General features: G+C 38.8%; 1 protein-coding gene across 4 annotated transcripts in view; it reads right to left on the bottom strand.

The window, feature by feature from the left end:
• Positions 1 to 21,359, bottom strand: part of ttyh2 (tweety family member 2) — a 66,267-nt gene that overhangs the window by 31,145 nt on the left and 13,763 nt on the right. For all 4 annotated transcript variants that reach the window (XM_063482697.1, XM_063482698.1, XM_063482699.1 and 1 more), the window contains exons 2-3: positions 19,635 to 19,807; positions 5,331 to 5,442 (exon numbers count right to left, since the gene is read on the bottom strand). In XM_063482697.1, the coding sequence (XP_063338767.1) occupies positions 5,331 to 5,442; positions 19,635 to 19,807 (285 nt within the window). The remainder of the gene's footprint in view (positions 1 to 5,330; positions 5,443 to 19,634; positions 19,808 to 21,359) is intronic.

Raw genomic sequence — 21,359 nt, 5'->3', positions numbered from 1 at the left:
CCTGAGCATCATTTGAAGGGGAGAAACAGTTATGTAGTCTCAGATCCTACTTACAGAAAACCTTGCCATTTGCCATGTCCATCTTTCAAAATGCCATAATTTTTTCCAAAGACGTATTGTAATACCCACGGGTAACTTAATCCATCCTGTCTCCTAAGGCCTGTACACATTTCAGGAACAGAAATGTTTCCTTTCTTTAAGCCCTGGTCTGAGATTCTACAGAATATAAATACCACTTCCTTCACTAGAATTTGATCTCTATCTTTAAGCCTGTTCGGGCTGGTATGTCTCTGTGGAAGTGATGCCTCAGAGATGAGGGATCACAAAACAGAGAGGGAATGTAAAAGAACAGTTCTAATTTGAGGCACAAACCTCCCAGAAAGTGTTCGTCTTTGAGATGAACCATGTAAAAAAAAAAGAAGAAGAAGAAAAGGAGTAATTTCTAATTCTTTGTAGTGTTTTCCTTTTTAAAAATTCAGAGCTGCTGAGCAGGCATCACAGAATCACATACAATCGTCCACTCTATTCTCATAATTGCTTGATAAATGAGAACCGTTTGACCGTATTTTTGAAATTTAAAAAAAGGATGAGATATGGGATCAGATCTTTTTTCTGCAACCCATTGTGTCTGTATGATAGAAGAGAAAAGTTTCTTCAATTAAAATTGAATGTGAGAGCTAGAGCGTGAAATGGAACATGGGTCTGAAGTGCCTTGGCAGCTCGGTCACAGTTAAAGATAGAGACCATCTTCACCACTGGGTACCGAAGCTCTGAAAACATCTCTTTAAAAATAAATTCCTTTTTTAAGTTTGATACTGAATGATCACGAAGCTTCTAGGAGGTCATCCTTCAGAGTGGATTAGTGGTGTTTATGAGTTTGTTGATGAAAGACTGAACAAGTTTTCAGAGATGATGTTTCTCCTTAAGTTTTTGCAAAACTGTTACTTCTTCTACTTCGACTATAAGAGGCACATTTTGAGGTAAAGCATCAGTTTCTCTGATAAAGATAAGTCTCACATCGCTGGTTTTCTCCAATTTAGATATTTAGACACAGAGTGATGCAGTCGACTGCCTCAGCAAACACCTTGGTTGTCTCCTTACTGTGGAAGAGCAGATTTGCTTTCAGCCTCTTTCCTGTTATCCAAAATGCTCTCCCATTCCCTATACATGAGCAAAAACATCCACAGTTCAACTGTTTGTTCTAAATTAACTTGTACATTTTGGTGCTGGACTTTCAATTCCCCTTTGACTGCAACAGTTTATTACAATCCTCAAAAAGATTGTTTTGCTTGAGAAAATTTATGCTAAACACATGCGCATAGGCCTATAAAAACAAGCCATGCTTCTATTCTACTCATTTCCAATTACACTGAATGAAACAACATACATTTGCAGAAAACCAACGAATAGTCGTAAATTTAGCAAAATTGGCATGTACCACAGACTCCGTGAAAACCTGTACTTTGTGGCACAGTTTAGTCAACTGGTGTTGTGGTAGTCACATCAATGGGAGTAATATGCTGTCATGTTGAACTACAAACTTCTAGGTAAGAGAACTACAGCAGTGAGCACAAATTCACCTTTTCCTATAAACCTGTATGTAAGTAGAGATGGATGTGATCACCACGAAATTGCCAAAAGCTGTAGTTCTTCTAATAATGGCGTGAAGCTGTTTAGATATTTTACAAGGGACAAAAACAGTCTGGTGCCTTTAGACATGGGAGTTCATGTGGACTGACTTGATTTTGGAACCAGCTTCACATCATTATTAGAAGAACTACATCTTTTGATGATGTCATGGTGATTACATCTGTACAGACTGTTTTTGCCCCATATAAATATGCATTTACATATTTTACATGGGACAAAAACAGTCTGAGGGCTTACCGACATGGGTTTTGGAACCATCCGCAAGTTGCTGTCAATTGCTGTCAGTTGAGGAACATTTGACACTTGTTCATCAATTTAAATTTTAATCCCCAGATGTTGATGCTTATGTCTAGGCCACACACATGTCAATCGCCAGCTCTACTTTACCCCTAACAATACCTCAAGATACTTAAATTTCTTTGAGAAATGTCATTTCTAAGAGACAGAAGAAAAACCATGGTCAGGCTGTAAATATGGACATACAAGGTGCTCATAAAATACCGGGAGCTTGGCTGGTAACACTCTTTCCCTACAACCATAATAAATTCACCTGGACAGAATAGGGCTCTATGTGACCTTGAATATGTTCTTTATTTGCCATTGAGTTTTTTTGACACTTAATATAAGCGAGTTAAACATCAGGTTCTTACACTAGGAGTATTTACAAAAATAAATATAATAAATAAATAATTGTGTTTCAATATTAGCTTGTATCACGAAAAGCTTACCGTTTTGTGTTATTACAGAAGCTTCTAGTGAGAATGGTGTAAAATGGTGTCAGGCCAGCATCCAAACCTTAGTTGAGCTCTGGCCAATTGCTCAGTTACTGACCCAGACACTGACCTAGTCCACTGGATGATTGCTTTCCAAAAGCTCTAATAACATCCTTCACCCGCCGAGTTATTATTGGTGTTTAAACACTCCAAATATGAGATCAGTCCCATTACCACTAAAAGGCATCCAAGCGGGCCAGTTTCCAGAGCTAACATTACTGTTCGAAAGCAATGCTGCTGAAATGCAGTTAGGAAGTCTGCATAAAAATGATTGGTCCTAGCTAACAAGTTGTGTGCATGCAAGGCAGGTAAGCTGTGTGTATCAACTGCAATTGTTATAGTTTCAGCATCACCACCAGTTGCAATTGGCTATTCAGCATTAATTATTTAATAACCTGTTTGTTATTTAGAGGCTGTGGTGCATCCTTCATCTGCATATTTGGCTTTCTATTTTTTCCAATTTAAAACCAGACTAATATTCTATATTCTCGCTATTCCTCCGTATTCTTTTGCTCAAGCCACCTTCTTCATCTTTTTCCAGGTTTCCGTGTGAGTCTGTGTCCATAACACATCATAAGCATATATTCCAGACCGTTACTAATGAAACTCTCAATAGCAGCAGAGGAAAAAAAGCATCTGATGACAAAGAGCCTAACTTTCCTCCTTTTCTCACTTATATTCTGAGCTTACCCCTTTTCTAAACTTTCTAGGAGCTGGGCTAAAAGGCATTTGCGTGGTCAAAAGGGCAGAGAGGCCTTCATTGTCAATGATTTCAATGCCGATTTTAACCCCGACTCTGCCAATCAGACGGGCTTGCACTGCTCCTTGTTCTACCCATCAAAGGGCTTTGTCTTCTGGGCTCATGGTTGATTAGGTGGGGGGAGACTAGGAACTGTGTGTGGCACACTGGGCTCTTTGTCCAACTCAAGAATTAGACTCCTTAAGAGTCTATAGCAGCGTGCAATGAACTCACTCATGCACATGCACACATAGGCATGCACATTCACACACATAAGATGCCCAAATAAAGGCCACTATGTCCAATTAAGTGCTTGCACAAGTTCACACACCCTAGAGAAACATACTGATAAGTTCTCCAATATGCAATATATTATTGATTTCTCTCCACTTATTATTAGGATTCTGATAAACTAATGTGACTGTCCACTTTCCAAAATTATTGGCAGAGAATCAGAGAACAATAAATAAAATCTAGAAATGCCAAGAGATGCATCTTTGCTTCTTTAGTATAGTAATACAAGCTTAATATGCGGTTATATTGATCAAATGGAATAAATCAAAAATGCTAACTTGTGTGTTGTACAGTATGGCAGGAACTAATCCCAGATGACCAAACAGAGTAGCACAAGTGATATCTCAACTTCAGCAGTCACAGAGATCTTACATGCTTCCAGTTTAAAATATTGATGAAGTCCCACAGCTTAGAAGCACTCTCCTTTTAAATCTGTGATTATTTTCCCTAATCATCAGCATCAGATGTCCTAACATGCCACAGAACACTGCTGCAGAGAGTGCGCTGCAGGCTCTCTCGAGACGTGTTTATTACCGAGGCCAAGTCGAGTCACCACGCTGAGTGTCTCACACACCACTACATTAATCTCCATTAATACAAATGGAGACTTAATCCCTACTCTTTGACAGCGAGTTATCCTGGGTTTGCGCCTGCATCGACGCTGGTCAAACGCCTGATGAGAACACACAGTGAAGGCTTTAAAACCTCAACAATTAATAGCTATACGATGTTCTATTACTGTTGGCAATTATAACTAGAAGATAACAGTTTTAAGAATGGGTTAAGTGCCAATACCAGTGTTAAAAAAAAGTCAGACAAGTGATGCCAGTACTAATATTATTTTGTTTGTTTGTTTTTGCTATATAGTGTGTATATATTCTTCTTGATTATATATATTTCTCCTGTCTGTTATTTATTCCTGCTGTGTTACTATTTAAACTTTATTCCTGCACAGTTAGCGTGGAGCACCTATAATTTTATTCTACATCTACAATGACAATAAAAGGCTATTCTAGTCTATATTTATGCCCTCTGTAGTGCCAAGAATACACAAAAAATCATTTAAAAAAATAAAAAACTTAAAACTGAAAGTCTTTCCAGTCTGCATCACGTTCACACCTATGGGCAATTTAGAATCACCAGTTAATCTAACACCATGCATTTCTTTGGACTGGGGGAGAAGCAATGAAGCAAACTCCACTGAGAAAATGCCCCAGACTGGAAGGCTAACCACCACACCACTTTTAAATATCAGTACTGATATCAGTGTAAAATTCCACATTTTGGAATTTAGTCTTAGTCTTTACTGGAGTCCTAATCAAGTGTCAAATGATGGCGTTTCTTATGGAAAACTGCATGTGGACAAAATTAAAGAAAGCTCAAAAAACACAGTGAACTTAACTGAGCATAAAAGATAGGACAGCTCTGTGTTTGCTGAAGCCACAGAGGCTAGGAGAAGGTGGAGCAGGCAGAGGGAGTGTGTGTCTCTCTCAGAGGACGAGGTTTGTGTGTGGAGAGGCTGTCAATTTGTGTGTAGCCGTAAATAGCTATAAAAAAAAACCATAAAAACATTTAAAGGCATACTAAATTGAGTACTGTGGACTTTCCTTCTCTTTGGAGCCTGTGTGGTTGTGCGCCTCTGTGTGGGAATACATCGCATCCAGCCTTTCTGAAGTCTTCGCCCAGAGTTGTTGGATTCTTGCTTCATTGGTCACTCATTTATAAACCGTGTATGTTATGAAATGGCGGGAATTGAATCAAACGCTTTCAATTTATTTTTGCAAACTAATACATGATGTAATCTCATCCGTCCAGAGATATGTGAAGCGTTAATTGTGTGACACTAATATGTTTGTAAATGATGCTTTACATACCAGACTGTCCACTCCACCCAGCGTGTGATTGGCGTTGTACAAGGAGTAGGTCATCTGGTATACACCGTCATTGGTCTCGCTGTTGCCATAGAAACCCACACCCACTGCGACGCTGCAGAGAAAAGATGCATAAAGGCGCAGGTGAACCTTTGATAAAGAAGGAGCAGAATATAAAAGCAGTCTCTTGGATTTTAAATCGTCTACATCCAAAGTGATGCCATTTTCAGTCCTTAAATTAAAAGTTTGCCAGCTTCAAAGCCATTATCACAACCTGGCTGAGATTAAACATTAATGTGAAACGACCCGTAAACAACAATTTTCTGTCTACTTGAAAACATCTTTGCCAACCTGCAGTGGAAATATACAACTTACAAGGTAGTATAGCATGGCACACTGGAAAAGAGCACAACGTTTTGTGAATATTTGATGCCTTTTTTTTAAGATAAAAAAAGAATTTGGCTATTATCATAAAGCAGTATCATCAATTTCTGCATCAGGCTTGAGTTTTGGAAAATTTTAAATGTATGAAGTTAATAAGGCACTTTGGGACAGAAATTTTGTTTTAGCTATTCAGTAATTATTTCCCACTGTAAACAGCTGTGAAGCAGAATGAATGGTATTACAGTGCGAAGGCTGAGTTGCTGAGTGTGTGAGTGAATTCAGGGAATAAAAGCCAGCTCACCCAAAGGGTCTGATCTAGCTTACAGAATGATTTTAGAAAGTGTGAAAAATGAAGAAAAGGAGGGTATTGTATTTCTGGAGCTTTTAATGTATTTTACATCAGGAAACACTGCTGTTGTTAAGGCATTAAGAATTGATCTCTCCATCGCTCCATCCATTTGTTAGACTGCTCATTTTATCCTAGCCAGTGGTCTGAGTTATCAGTTTAACAGCCTTGTCACTAACAAAGACATTAGCTGTCTGTCACACCACACCGTAGTGTGTCCGATGTGTTATTCCTTGATAAATATCACCAACTTTTTATGTAAATACAACAGACAGGATGCGGAAAAACTAAGAAACCTTAATGAATAACAATAAATTGCTGATTTATAGAAAATAAATACCTGTAATTTGTGTATGTGTGTGTTTGATGCACATATATCTCACAGAGCAATGAAGCAGCAAATGAAGCAGCAAAAACTTTTTGGATTTCTGCGTTAATTTTTGTAAACAACACTCTTTGAATCAGAAATTATACAATACAGGCTTCTGGAATGCGTGTGCATAAATTGAAACCACTTTTGCATATTCAGCCATCCAAGGATTTAATTTGTTGAGCTGGAGCATCAGCACAAACAGAATAATAACCGGCGCATTCTAAACACACACACTTAAGTAGTCTCTCTGAGCTCCACTTTTTCCCTAAGTGCCGTCATATTGTGCTGCCATATGATGGGATTTCAAAGTAGCCGCACAGTTGTTAACTACAAGAAGATTTAATGCTGCAACACAATGTCTCACAATATACTCCAAAGACCCTGCACAAGAATCCTCTGCAAAGACAAAGATGTCCAAGTCTCGCACTACAGACACTGAAGGCCGTAGATCACAGCAGTGAGCAACAGAAAAACACGTGGTACAGTGCTCTGGTTTTCTGCAGTGTTTTATACCTTTTCTTTTCAATAACTATGCAGGACAAAAAAAGGAATACAGATCCCGTATATAACCATGATCTGTGAGAAACAGGACATGACAGAGCTTAGTACACCTCCCAAGGGACACTTTATACACACTGCTTGCACTCAGATACAACAGTGCAGCAGTAATCAAAGATTATGGGCATCTGAGAAGCTTACATAGTTTCAACCCTCCTTGGATCAGGAGAACTGAACTCAACTGAAAACAAGGATGTAAGAATCTGAAAGTCAACTCTCACATTACAAAATGCGCTCATATCTCTGCTCTCCAAAGTGTGATAAAAATAGACACTTATATGCCTGTTTTCTTTTTTTTTTAAATTCAAGTTCATATTGCCATTGCAATGTTAAAATTACCTGCAGACCACTTTATTAGGTAGACCTGTTCTAATGCTGTCAGGCATACAGAGTAGGTCAAAATGACCTGCTGAAGTTCAAACTGAGCTTCAGAAAGGGGAACAGAAGAAGGACTTCAAACCTTGATGCAGATGTGTTACAGCTGGAGGAGAACACATTGGGTTCTACGATTGGCACCAGCTCACTAAAACAGCAGAAAACTTGAAAAACAGTGCCTGGTCTGATGATTTCTGCTACACCATTGGACACCAGGGTCAGAATTTAGCCTAAACAACATGCAAGCATTGTCACGATCCTGGGTCAGATGACCCAGCGTCTATTTTGCCTATGTTGCCCTGTTATAGTTCATTGTTTATTAGATTCCACTTGTGTCTTCACCCCTGTATGCAAGTCTCCCTTGTCCTTCATGTGTGTCAGGTCTGCGTGTGTTATGTTGTCAAGCTCGTGTTGTCATGTCTGCATCTCTTTATGTTTCCTGTTCTATTTTGAAGAGGTCTGGTGTCCCACGTTCATTGTGTTTAGTTTCACTTCCCCTGTGGCGTCATTATGTTATTTCTAATCAGCTCCTTTCCCATGCGTTTCCACTTCCCCTGATCACCTCCTGTGTGATTTAGTCTGTGTGTTTTCATTCATTACTTGTCAGGTTGTCTGTTGAGTTTTCGTCATGTTTCCATGCCTCCATGTTTCCAGGTTCTTCCATGTTCAGGTATTTTTTTGACACACTTTGGGATCCTTAGTACCAGCTGAGGTTAGTTTAAACAGCTACATGAGCATTGTTACTGTAGCATAGCCATCACTTTCTGATCACAGTGTACCCATCTTCTGATGGCTGCTTCCAGCAGGATAATGTGCCATGTCACAAAGCTTAGATCATCTCAAACTGATTTTGTGAACATGTCAATGAGTTCACTGTCCTCAAATGGCCTCCACAGTCACCAGATCTCAATCCAATAGAGCACTTTAGGAATGTGGTGAAACAGTAAATTTGCATCATGGATATGCAGCTGACAAATCCCCAGCCACTCTGTGATGTTATCATGTCATTATGGAGCAAAAACCGAATGTTTCCAGCACCAGGAATCTAAGCCATGAAGAACTGAGGCAGTTCTCAAAGCAAAAGCGGGTCCAAATCAATACTAACAAGGTGTACCTATAGCGCTGTGCCCACTAAATAAATAAATACTGACCATCATTTACTGAACAAGGTTAAATGTTTAGAAGGTCTTTTGTGTGTGATTTTTTTATTGCACACAATAGTAATGCAACACACTGAAGACACTATTTGTAGGTCAGCACTACTTCGCGTGGCAGGTCAAGACTAAAAGAAAACTAAGCAGGACTCAACCTGACTGAGCTTTAGATTAAGGTTGTGGTTCCTACAGACTTATCCCTGATGTTCCGGATAAATTTTAAGCTGAAAACAGAGACTATAAGTCTGCAGCCATCAGCGCTTCCTCTAACATTCACTTAGAATGGCTAAAATCCTGCAGAGCTGTTATGACCGTTGTGGTCGAAGCAAAGTACAGGTGGAGCTAAACAACAGGGGCAATTTTCCTAATTAGTACAGCAGAGATGGCCTCATTAAATGACCCCCTGCAGATAAGCATCCCACTTGGCAGGTTACAGACTTACCCTCAGGGAGAGCAGTTAAGAAAGTGGGGACAGGCATTAAAGTCAGAGCAGACAAGAATAAAATCATCATTTTAGAGGAAGACAGGAAGTGATATAGACAGTCAGCACTAAAAAAAAAAAAAAAAAGACAAATACAGGTGACGAAAGAAGTCACAAAAGCAGAGAGCAAGACCCTCGGATACAAAAAGCAAGACTGGGCGGGGGTGGGTTGAGTTCCTCACCAAAAATACATAGCATCTTATTTGTTCTTTGTATATCTGTGTTTGTGTGCTATTAGCCCCTTTAACAGCACAGATGTAGGGAATGTATTAAAGCAGTCACAGCTTGGAGAAACACAGACTTACTTCTAAAAAAGGCAACTATTTTAGGCAGAATTCAGATTAAAAGAACTGAGAGGACAAATAGAAAGTCTCTTCTTTGCCTTCTCTATCCCCTTTGTACTCCCTCAGTCCTGCCAGTTCTCTTAGTGCTGCTACTTGAAATATCCATCGTCTAATTCAAAGAGAAAGAACACCATAGATTTGAGTAGGCATGTACTGAGCAAGAGTCCAAACTGTCACATTGATAAATGAATAAGTACATAACAGACAGTGATGGGAATTCATAATAAAATAAAAAAAAAGAACCTAACAAAAAAATTCAGCCTGAAGCAAAAAAAAGGCTATGCTAAATAGACCCTGACAGGTCTGAATATTTGAAATTTTGCCCCAGAATGGCAGCAATGAATCTCTTGGGATGATAAGTATAGACGGGTGAGTTTATATTTTACGCTGCCCTACTGAACTCTCAGCAAGGGCACATCGGGAAAATCCCCTTTGATATAAACTACAAAACACAAATAGTTACTTTCTGAACTTTTCATCTTTTTTTTAGAGCTACAAAAAGTCCAGCATAGCTCATTTAAGTTCTGAGAAGCAGTAAAAACAAACGTATATGCTGCCAATTACTTGGTTGGTACATTTATATTGCTGATAGATTTTGTGTTACGGCTGCTCGTTCCAAAAGCTTTCCTCTAATGGATTCAGTGGATACACAGACATCCTCTCTCACTTGTGCCCTCTGTTATAATTTCTACTTTGTGACTGTCAAGAGAGATGTTCCACAAAAAGAAATTAAAAAAATTGTTATTTAAAATCGACAGGAAAAGAGAATAATTTTTAACGATCTATTACTTTTTTTATAGGCAGTAGAAGCAAAAAAAAAAAAAAAAAATCCCCTCTTTTTTTCTTATTATTACACTTCTTGGACTAGATTGGAGAATACTGACATGTTATTATCTTTTATTGAAAGAATTTGTAATTTTGTGTTCTAAAACATCCTGTGGCGGGTCAGTACTGTCATCATAATAAGACTAACAGTGACCTCACTAGACCTATTATTGTTTTCATTCATGTAGAATTATTGTTCTCTTTTCTGCTTAGTTTAGTTTTAGTCAGTTTCCAAAGCAGGACTGATCATTTCAATGGTAACCACTGTCCCTGGAATCCACTGGATTGCTGTGTGGAGTTTGCATGTTCTCATTGTGCCCGTGTGAATGCTCTCCATGTACTCTGGCTTTCTACCACAATCCAAAGACAGGCATGTTAAGTCTCTTTGTGTTAGCCGTGTGATAGACTGGCGACCTGTCAGTGTTGTACCCCACGTTTCCATACGGCAATTTAAATGAGCAGCCGTCCAACATCCCAGATCTGGAAATGAAAGGGTATCTTCAGTGTTGCTGTGCTTGGGCATGACTGTCAACCTTTGCCAGTTATTCTCTCTTTTATGCAATACGCACTCTTAAACAGCACTTTTGCGGAGCATAGTGAAGCTCTAGATTTTACACACTGTGTGGCTTAAATAGGGTATTTTCTGGAAGGGCTGACTTACTTTCCTCTCACATGCCCTGTATTTGTTATTTACATAACGCGTGTTCTCATGAGGTATCACTGAGGAACTGGAGATCCATGCTCTTGCATGGACAGTGGTCACAGTCCATGAATGCCGTGCTTAAATCCAACTGATTGCTCAGGTGCATTTGTTTAAGTGTGCCGGCGTATGGTTCTCCTAACCCTGCCAGTGCACAGCACACAGTGATCAGACAGAATTGAACAGTTTACCTTTTGCACACACCGATAGAGTAAATTGGTGCAGTTAATAAACTCACCCTCTTTGGCATAATGTGCTTTGTTAGCATTCAAATAACCCCTCTGTAATTCACCTTGTAGTGACTGTGTGGAAATGAACTGTTTGGTTTTTGTAAATCACACCCTTCTTTAATCAAACTGTTCTTCTGGGAAGACTAAAGCAATATCAAATTAATTGAAATTCTTTTTAAATACCCAAATGCTCATTGTGTGCCAAACTACCACAGTAATATACCTCAAGTAATATTCTAAACTGCAAACTATCATAGTTATAGTAAAAAAAAATCAGTCCAGATGTCCTCAGCATGAGCAGCCTGATCAGTTATGATACACCATAATTACAGAGTTAATGTGCTACACCATGGGCAGGGCTGCAGCTACAGCTGAGTGACATCTGCTCTGGCTTCACCAGTGTTAATTATAACGGACATCACAGCGTATCAGACCTAGCCACTGTCAAACATAATTAGAGTGGAAGAAGTCAAGAGAAAAGGGGGAGACCGATTAGGATTATAGAGGGAAGGGAGGCAAAATCAGGGCAAAAAATAGAATTAGGGTGTAGGGAAAGGGTGAAAAGGATGGATGAGCTTAATATGAAGCCAGTTTTCAACTTCAGTACAAATCCGGTGTGAAATCCACTAGGCAAACACATCCATGTTCTATTTCATCCAGTAGATGGGCAAAATCAAAGTCAGGAATCAGATGAAGGAGAGTCTTTTTCCCACAGGATGTTTCCTCCAACTTCACTGATCTCATATCTCATCCTGTCTTAGCTTACCAAGTCAGGCAACATAAACCTTTTAAGTGCAGTCCATAACAAAAAAGTTCCCTCTAATGTGAAGCTTTTTTGTTATGGACTGTAAATGATGATGAACTGATCTGAACAACAATGCAACACACTTTATAATACTTTAAAGTAGCTAACGCTGATGGAGAGTTTAACTTAAGGCTTGTGGTATAGTTTACAGCAGCACAGAAGTGTAGACCAGACAGATGGATATGATTTTGTTTAAAGGGTATAAATATAATCAGAGAAGGAAGCATAGACTTAGACTTTATTCCACTACACTCTAAACATGTGTAAAATAAAAGGTCAAACTTTATCACAAAATGCAATAAAATAAAGCACTCTTATATTCACCAAAGTGATTTCTGTCCAAAAGAGAACACAGTTCACTAGAAGCTGGAACAAAAACAAGAATGTAAATTAAACAAGGTTTAAACCAAAGTTCACAATCGAAACTGAGCAAATACAGAGAAGAGTGAAGCAGAAGCACATGACGGGTGAGAAACTCAGGCTGAGAATTCAGACAAACTGACAACTAGAGGGTGAGACAAGACTGTAAATACACAGAAACTAATTGGGAAACAGGACACAAGGGAAACCGATGAGGTTTGGGCTGACACCCAACAAGCCAATAACACACACAGGAAGGGTGAACGAACACTGGACACACAAAGTAAACAACTTAACAAAGAAACAAACAAAAAACACACACAGAAAAAAAAGAAGAAGGAGATCTTAAAAGATACCAGGTCACATGAACCAAGACTTACTGGTCCTGGTTCATTTGTCCTTTGAAGGCTCAAGAATATTTGATTAGAACAGCAAGATTCACTCATAACTGCATGCTTTCATAGTCACTGACCAGGGTTCAAAGTTACCTCCAGGGGAGCAAAACTTTTTTTAAGGGCTGTAGGGAATTAACAGAGAGTCTCTAAACTGCACATGATATATATTGATACATATTGCTAGTACTGGATTTTGTCTTTAGAGCGGCCTTAATTCTTTGTGGCACAGGTTCAACAAAGTGCTGAAAACATTCCTCAGAGATTTTGAGCCATATTGATATGACATCATCACTGCTGCAGATTTGTTGGCTGCACATTCGTGATGTAAATCTCTCCACCACATCCTAATGATGCTCTACTGACTTGAGATCTGGTGACTGTGGAGGCCATTTGGGGACATTGAACTCATTGACATGTTCAAGCAATCAGTTTGAGATGATCCGAGCTTTGTGACATGGCATGTTATCAGGGATCCTCTTCTCCATGCCTTGGTTCTAACAAGTGGTTATTTGAGGCACTGTTGCCTTCTTTTTACCTCAGCTAGTCGGGCCATTCTGCTTTGACCTCAGAGAACTGCTACTAGATATTTTTTTCTTTTTTAAGGCAATCTCTATAAACCATGGGGATGGCTGTGTGGTGCAATCTTTGTAGATGAGCAGTTTCTTGAATTGTCAGACCAGCCAGTCTGCCATCAGCAACCATGCCCATTCTGATGCTCGATGTGAAACTTAACAGCCCAAACATGTCTATATGCCTAAATGCCCTGATTTGCTGCTATGTGATTGGTTGATTATATATTGTGTTAATGAGAAGTTGAACAGAATGCACGGGCTTAATAAAGTCATATAACAAAATAGCATCATATTACATGTCCTAACCTACAAATACGATCAATGAGTAAGATCTTTATTTATTATTTATCAGGATTCTAATCAAGACTGGGCTTTCAAAGAGCCCAACAGCAAAAAAAAGTAAAACACCACGATATCTTTTCAAACCGAAACACTTCATTTTCTCTGTCTCTTTTAAAGTAAATAGATAGGATGGAGAAAAAAATGTGAGAGGACCAGCTGAGCCCAGCTTGACCTCTGCTCAAGAGCTGGCTATCATCAATCAAATTCAGATGATACAGGAGAGGGGCTCTTCCTCTAAGGACTGGCAGGATGCAGCAGCGCTGACTTCAATTTGGTAAAGCAATCTTATTGTTTGTGTCATATCATCGCTCATTGATCTCCATTTCCTTTATGTCACTTTTTCTTTTAATATGGTGTGCATTATTTTTTTCCATCCAGATTGAAGTGATGGGGCTCTAAAATTATGGACTCAGTGTACACTGGCGATTATTTTTATCAGTGCAATAATCACAGCTAGTTTCTTCCATTGGAATAAATTAGGCATGGTAAAGTTTCCCTCCATCATCTACTTAATAATCCTGCTCCTGAGTTGGTTTGACCTTACGGATATGTTGCTGTGACAACAAATCCTACAGATGCTTTTAAGGACTAAGAAATCCAGGATCAAGGCAAATGGTCACCAATTTAATCCAGCTAAAACGTTAATCCACGTATGGCGATCCAGCCCAGGGAAACAAAGGAGACATGGGACAGCAGAAGGAAGGAGAAACAAAAACTTCATTAAATGCAGTATGTCTCCTTGTCCCTATCCCAGCAGAAGAGTTCTACTCCCTAATCACGCATAATCTGATTTATAAATTAGAGAGCAACACCCTTAAATCAGATAAATGAGTCATTACACTCTAATGCTATTAAGTCTGTTTTAAAATCCTCAACTTCAATTCTAACAAATTGGATTTAATAAAAATGAAGCACAACAGTGCTACATCTAGTTTAAACATATTGCTAATAAGCTTTCTCGCTGTTTTAGCAATTTGGAGAGCTATTGAATTCAAAGATAAGCAAAGCTCACCAAAAAACACGATGATAAACTTTGCATATGTCACATCAACCTATTAATCTGGACTAAAAAATGAAAAGACACAAAAGAAAACACTAATTAAACAACAATTAGCTGATGTCGCCATTTTTTTCAGCGGTTTCTTTATGTCATCAGTAGAAAACGACTTCTGTTCCCATCAAGTGAAACAGTGCTCATTACGGGATACTTAATTATTAATGTGAAGTTTCTTAAAATATAGAGCGTCTCAAATGAGCAGTACTCCCCACATTAAAAATGTATGATGCAAAAGAGTGAAAATACAGTGGAGAGCACTAACTAGCAGAGGACCAGGACTATAGGAACTCTAGGCTATTCCATCTAATGACATACAGAACATCCAGCTATGTTTTTTTGGCATCGTGACGACAGATTGGCTCGTGTTGTCAGATGTTCTTGAGAGCCCTTAAAAACTGACATTCTAGATACCAGACAAAGTTTCAAACCATGTCTCATGACCTTGGGGCTTCTGGGTTTGTAAGCACCAGATATTTTTTTGTGAATAGGAGGGAAAAAATCAATTCTCTGAATCCATTGCTCTTCATACTTCACTGCTTACCGGCTGTGTCCCCTTTATTTGCTGTTCTACCTGTTAAACTTTCTCTCACACTCAGCACATGAGGGGTTTACATTAACAAAGTTACCATATGAACTGAAGGTGAAAAATTTTCATCACTACCAATAACTTTCTTATATTTTGTATAAAGGTTCACTACATATTTAATCTTTGCACAGTTATTAAAACAATTGCTAATCTATTTCACTAAATCCACTGTGGGTTTAAGACTTAATCAATTTTTTTCCCCACTTGTGCTCCTTTTCAGATTTTACAATACCACTCACTGACTGTTAATCATTAATCATAGGGCTGCCCAGTAAGTCATATCATAAACTTAACCATGATTCTGGCTTCCCACAGTTAAATTAATATGATCAGGCGATAGTGAAAATGAATTCTTCACCGATAAAACACAAGGTAAATCAAGCACTCCCTACACATGCCAGCTGTTCCTGCACCATGCAGCTTTAAGTTTTCTTGACTATTCTGGGTGACATTGTAACACAGTGACATTACATTTAAAAATATGATAAAATCTGGATTCCCAGAAATGAATCATCATGCTTTCCCTGGAAATAACTCCAATTTACGGCAAGTGTTAACCAAGAAAAGATCTTAGTCAAAGAGTGCTGTGGAGTTGTGTCTGCTCCGGAACACAACACAACTTAACTTATTCAGCCATCTGAAAACATAACCACAAACTGCAGTTTGTTTGTTTGTTTTTGTTTTTTCATATCCATCCTTCCATCTATCCATCTTTTTCCACTTATCCGGGGCCGGGTTGCGGGTGTAGAATCCTAAGCAAGGACACTCAGACCTCCGTCTCCCCAGCCAGCTTCTCCAGCTTATCCATCCAGCTCATAAAAACACAGTGAAATCACCAACGCAGTTCCATTCTGTTCGACCAAAGATGCACATTCTTTGCTAAGGAGCTGCTGATCACATTGATACACAGATTTATTCACACATCCATCATGCAGGTATTACAAGCAGTGAAATACTTTTTATTTGTCTTCTGGGAGATGCATTTAGATAAGCTAAATATACACTTAATTCTCTGCAAAGACATTTTAATTAACTGGAATGTAAGAGCAAAATAAGTGGACTGTTGATTGAATTTTGTTTTACGTTTTGGGCCATGTTTTTTTTCTTAATTATACTTTCTTTTACGAGGTCCACTGAAATAAGGTGAATAAGAAGGACCAATTTTAATTTACTGTAACACAGGAATCTAACGCAATATGAATGTGAGTGAAATAGCATTAACAAAAGATTTTGTCACTAAAATTAACAAATGATTGGGACAAATAATCACGATTGCAATATTAATCAAAATGATCATAATAATCGTTTTGGACATAGTCATGCAGCACGAATTAATCACATGACACTGGCAGTAGATAACCAACCAGCTGAGTGAGTTTTCACCTTATTCAGTACTGCTGGTTGGAGCCACCATAATTTGTGTTGATCTCTGTTTATTAGAATGATTATAATGGTTAATAACAAACTACAGGGCCACACTGAAAGTAGAGGACTCCACTTATTAGGGATCTGTGTGTGAGACTGATAAAAACTGATGGGTTGGTAACATCTGAATCAGGTAGTTACTGAGCATGGTTGTCACATGGTTGACTGTCCACTCCTTTGTGGATAGTCGAGTAATTCAATTATCCACTTTGCGAGGACAGCGGAGCTCATTGAGGGATTCGATGGGTTCTATGTGGTGATGTAAGTGCTGACTGTGTTACCTAAGTTCACGTGTTCGAGTCTGTCGCAAAAGCTGAAACTTTAATGAATGAAAAGTTGGATCTTGCCAAAAATAATTAACTGCTTTAGGCTTCCTATACCAGCTAAAGGCTATAACACTAATGCCATTAATCTATTGTATATATCACAGCTAATGTCACTTTACATCAGGGAAGTTTTCAGTTCACCACAGACTTGATGAGATGCAGCAGCCTCCAGCCAAAACAAATCACATTAACTGCAACGCTGCTCCATTATAAAATCTGAGGGGAAATACTGCGTCTGATATCATCTTAACGATAACAAAAAAGAATACATTTATCCTTCAAAATAATATAATTTTCAAATTTTAAGTGGTTTATTTAATACGTGATTTTTGCATAAAATGGCATACTTAGGGTTGGCACTCACACAATGTGAGGGTGACACAAAATCTATGCTACTGAAAAATACTAATTCATTGCACTGGGTTGCATTATCCTTCCAGTGACATAAACAAAAAGTTTTAAACAAGCAAAACAAGTAGGTTACGTCTGCAGCAGTACAGTTTCATACTTAGGCCTGTACAAGCTAGAGGAAATGCTATTCAGTCATTCAGCAAGCCAGGAAAACTAGGAAGTCATTAAAACTGCACTGACTGGTGTTGTCATTTTCAAGACCTCTACAGTATGATATTCCTGCCATATTCCCAGTGAAACACAGAAGGGATTTTGATAGGTAGAATGACCTTCATGTACTTCATTTCTTTCCAATAAATAATTTAACAATACAACTGAAATAAAATTTTAAAATACTATAGTTGTCTTTTCTCCCACTATATTTCTATGTTCTTTTGGCCTGCATGTGCAGTGTATATCATGAAGTATTGTGTAAAGGCCTTGATCCTCCCTCATTTCTTTACATTTCTCATAATGTCAGAATTTCTCATAATGTTTTACACTGGTCTCGAGTTGTAGTTCTCTGGGCTTTCTGGAAGTCTTCCAGAGTTTTTCTTTGGGCATTGGCTGCTTTTGCGTTCATTTTTATTCCACTGCTTGTACCTGCTTTTTGCTTGCTTTTAAAGCCTAAAACTTGGCATTTCTCAGTATGGAAATTGGGCAAGTGAAGAACACAAATAAGAATTAGAAGCTCTAAAAAAAATATCCACAGCAGAGGATCGGTATCTGAAACTCTAAGATGACCTTTCTGACCTTAAGAAATGGGAAAATATCCACCAAAGACCTGACAGAGGAAGTGACAGATGCATGTAGGCCTACAGTTGATCCATCTACTTGTTTGCTAGAGGATCAGTAATGGTCTCAGTGGAAGAATGGCTGCCAAGAAGCCATCCTTACGGGAAACGGGGAGAAAGGGCTGTGGTATGCCAAAAAAATTGCACTGAAAATCAGTTGCAAAAAGTCTTAGGGAAAGATGAATCCAAAATCACCAGTATGGCCAGGACAGATGTACAACACTGACTGTGTGCAGCAATCTGTAAAGGATGGTGGAAGCTCTCTCATAGTTTGGAGTTGCATTTGAGCCAGTGGTGTTGAGGATTTTGTCAAAATTGATTAAATTAAGAAAACAGAAAAGTACGGTCAGATTTTGATCCACCATGCAATACGATTTGGAAAGTCTCAACGTCATTTTTTCAACATGACAATGATCCCAAACACACTACTTGGACAGAAAATCACAGAGTTGGATACTATCAGTCATAGATTGGCCTCAGCAGAACGTGGATATCAACATTATTGAAGTATCATCTTGAGAGAGAATATAACAAAAGACAGGATGCATTCAAAGAAGAGCTTTGAAAGGTCTGAAGCCTGGAGAACTATTCATGAAGACTGCTTAAAGAAAGCTTCCCTAACAGAGTTCAGGCTGTGCTGAAGAATAAAAGCAGTCATACAAACTATTATAGACTTTATTTCCATGTTTGCATACGTTTCAGTGAATCAATGCACCTATCCCCTATTTTCCTACCAAAATATAAATGAAAGATGTGCAGCTCATTGTACTGCTTATTGTACAGTAACCGATCCACCTACATTTTGGTTTTTGGTTGTTTTTTTTTTGGTTTTTAATTATAATTTGCATAATAGAAAAGCTCTGTCTCCCAGCTTGCTGCCCTAGCCAGTAATGCACAATTGCACTTCCACATTGTCAGCAGAACATTGACAATACGCCCACATCAGGATAGCTTCCATCAACACACTGGTATAGTGCTTGAGAGCCACAAATGCCAGTGGGATATTTTGTTAATACCAGAGTAAACTCAGCATTGGATGAATTTTTATTGTGCCTCAAAATATAGTGACCATAGTTTCCTAAAGAGCCATTTTCAACAACACAAATTCAAATCCTTACTCTTTCTCTGGAACATTTTCAAAACTAGAAATCACTAGAAATGAACAAATGCTAGAGACGCGTGAAAACTACAGTGTTTACGAAGACCAGAAGGAGAGGCTCCGAACACAAGGAGAATACAAATGGGAAGACAAAAAGACAAACAGAGTGGACAAATACACAGAGTACGTGCTACAGACTAATAAGTTAGTGTGGGAATAGAGAATGTGCAGTGAAAACATCACGGCACTTACAGCTCTGTATGAGGAATACAGAACAACAAATAAAGAAAATGGGAAAACACAGAACTCCAGACAGCAGCGGAGAGCGTGTGCGAACTGTAATCACGGTTATTCATAACACGCTGTCTGGGTCGTGATTCTCTCACCATGTGATGAGGCCGGCGGCGACTGCTGACCAGGTGACGCAGCAGGAATTAGGTTTCTTGCTTTCCTCCTCCTCCTCTTTACGGCAGCAGCACAAGCAGCTCAGGTAGATGGCCAGACACAGAAGGTTGAGGCCAAGCCCTGCCGCCGCCACACAGCCCAGGAATATGAGTGACTACAGAGGGTGAGAACAGGAGGAAATAAATCAAACGCCTTGTGTCATTGCAAGTAAACTTATTATTTTATAAGCACCGTGCTGTAACATCCACACAGCAGTAAGAAAAACCAGAGGTCTATACCATTTTACTACAAAGTACTAAAATGCAAAGTAATTTACAGTCTGTATATTAAACTGCACACAAGTGACATTGAGTATAATTACATTTTCACATGTTTTACCACATTTTTTTCCTCTAAAAGTTCTTGTGATTTAAAATGTTTTTCAAGCATCAAATGCAAAATGTTGGCACACTGAATTATATTACTGGATAATTACTAGTGAGGAAGACGTTAACACTTAAGTTGTGAAGTAGTGGAAAAAGTAACTTGAACTGCTTTAAGTGCCCACTGTAATTAAACTATTGCTTTTTAAGTATCAGTAAAATTTAAATAACAGAAGAAATATACTGTATACAGAGCAACCCTTATATCAGTACAGTTTGCTGGATTTAACTGCCTGCTAAATTGTGCTAACTTCCCATACAAATAACCAGTTTCCAGCTTTGCTGTCAGCCCTTATTGTGATTTGTGTGGTAATAACACACATAAACAATAATAAATATGCCTGCATCAGCCATGGTAACAAGGCCAGCTGCATTCTGGGATCCTGAATCCAACTGGAAAGCAGACAAGACACCTCCTCATACATCTCTGGGTACACTCCTCTCCCTCTCAACCCCTCCTTTTAGCCCCCATCCCACCTTCTGCGAAAGATGGAGAGCGGTGACAAAAATAGCAACAAGACTGTCATAACAGGCCCAAATGAAATCTGCATCCATCTGTGAGCAGATGGGTTTATTCGAGCTCGGTCCCCTCCTTTCCACCCCCTTTACTCTTCCTTTTTAGTTTTCCTGAAATCTTTTCAGTGCTGAGCCATCTGTTCTCTCGCCTGTGATGTCATGTGTCCTGCAAGTGAAGTGGTGGGATTAAAATTCAGCGACGGAAGAGTTTGCAGGAATATATCGTTTACACTTTATTTGAAAGTCCTCATAACTGCAAGGTACCTTTGGATAAAAGCATTTATATGTTTGCTCTTTTTGCACAACAAATCTTTTATAACTTTTACTCCCTTCCCACTAAAAACTCTATTTGTTTCTACTGGTCCTGTTGAGGTGCTTACATTTTTTTCATGAATCATCTCTATAAAAACAAAAAGATTAAAAGATGGAACTACCAACAGTGTCCCATTAATGAAGCCTTGAGCAAAGCATTGTCACACTCAACATCTTGGTGTTTTGAAATCTGATGTGAGGCCGAGGATACTGGATGCTCATTGGCTAATAACTTGTAACTCCCAAATCCTTAGCCAGTGCCCATATCCTGGAGAATCCTCCTTTCCAGCTCTAACAGTGACCATAATTCCCAAAACAAACTTCATGTTAGACCTCAAACTAGGAACTCAGCGCAGGAAGTCATGATAATCATGTTTACGGAGATCACCGAAAAAGACAGCAAACAGCTCGTTTTCCATGAACTTCTGTTCAGGTTTTGCTGTCACATCACGTGAA

This window comes from Pelmatolapia mariae, linkage group LG8, assembly GCF_036321145.2.
Source record: "Pelmatolapia mariae isolate MD_Pm_ZW linkage group LG8, Pm_UMD_F_2, whole genome shotgun sequence".
Taxonomy (NCBI): domain Eukaryota; kingdom Metazoa; phylum Chordata; class Actinopteri; order Cichliformes; family Cichlidae; genus Pelmatolapia; species Pelmatolapia mariae.
Note: the sequence above shows the minus strand (reverse complement) of the source record. Positions and strands in the feature narration are given on the sequence as shown.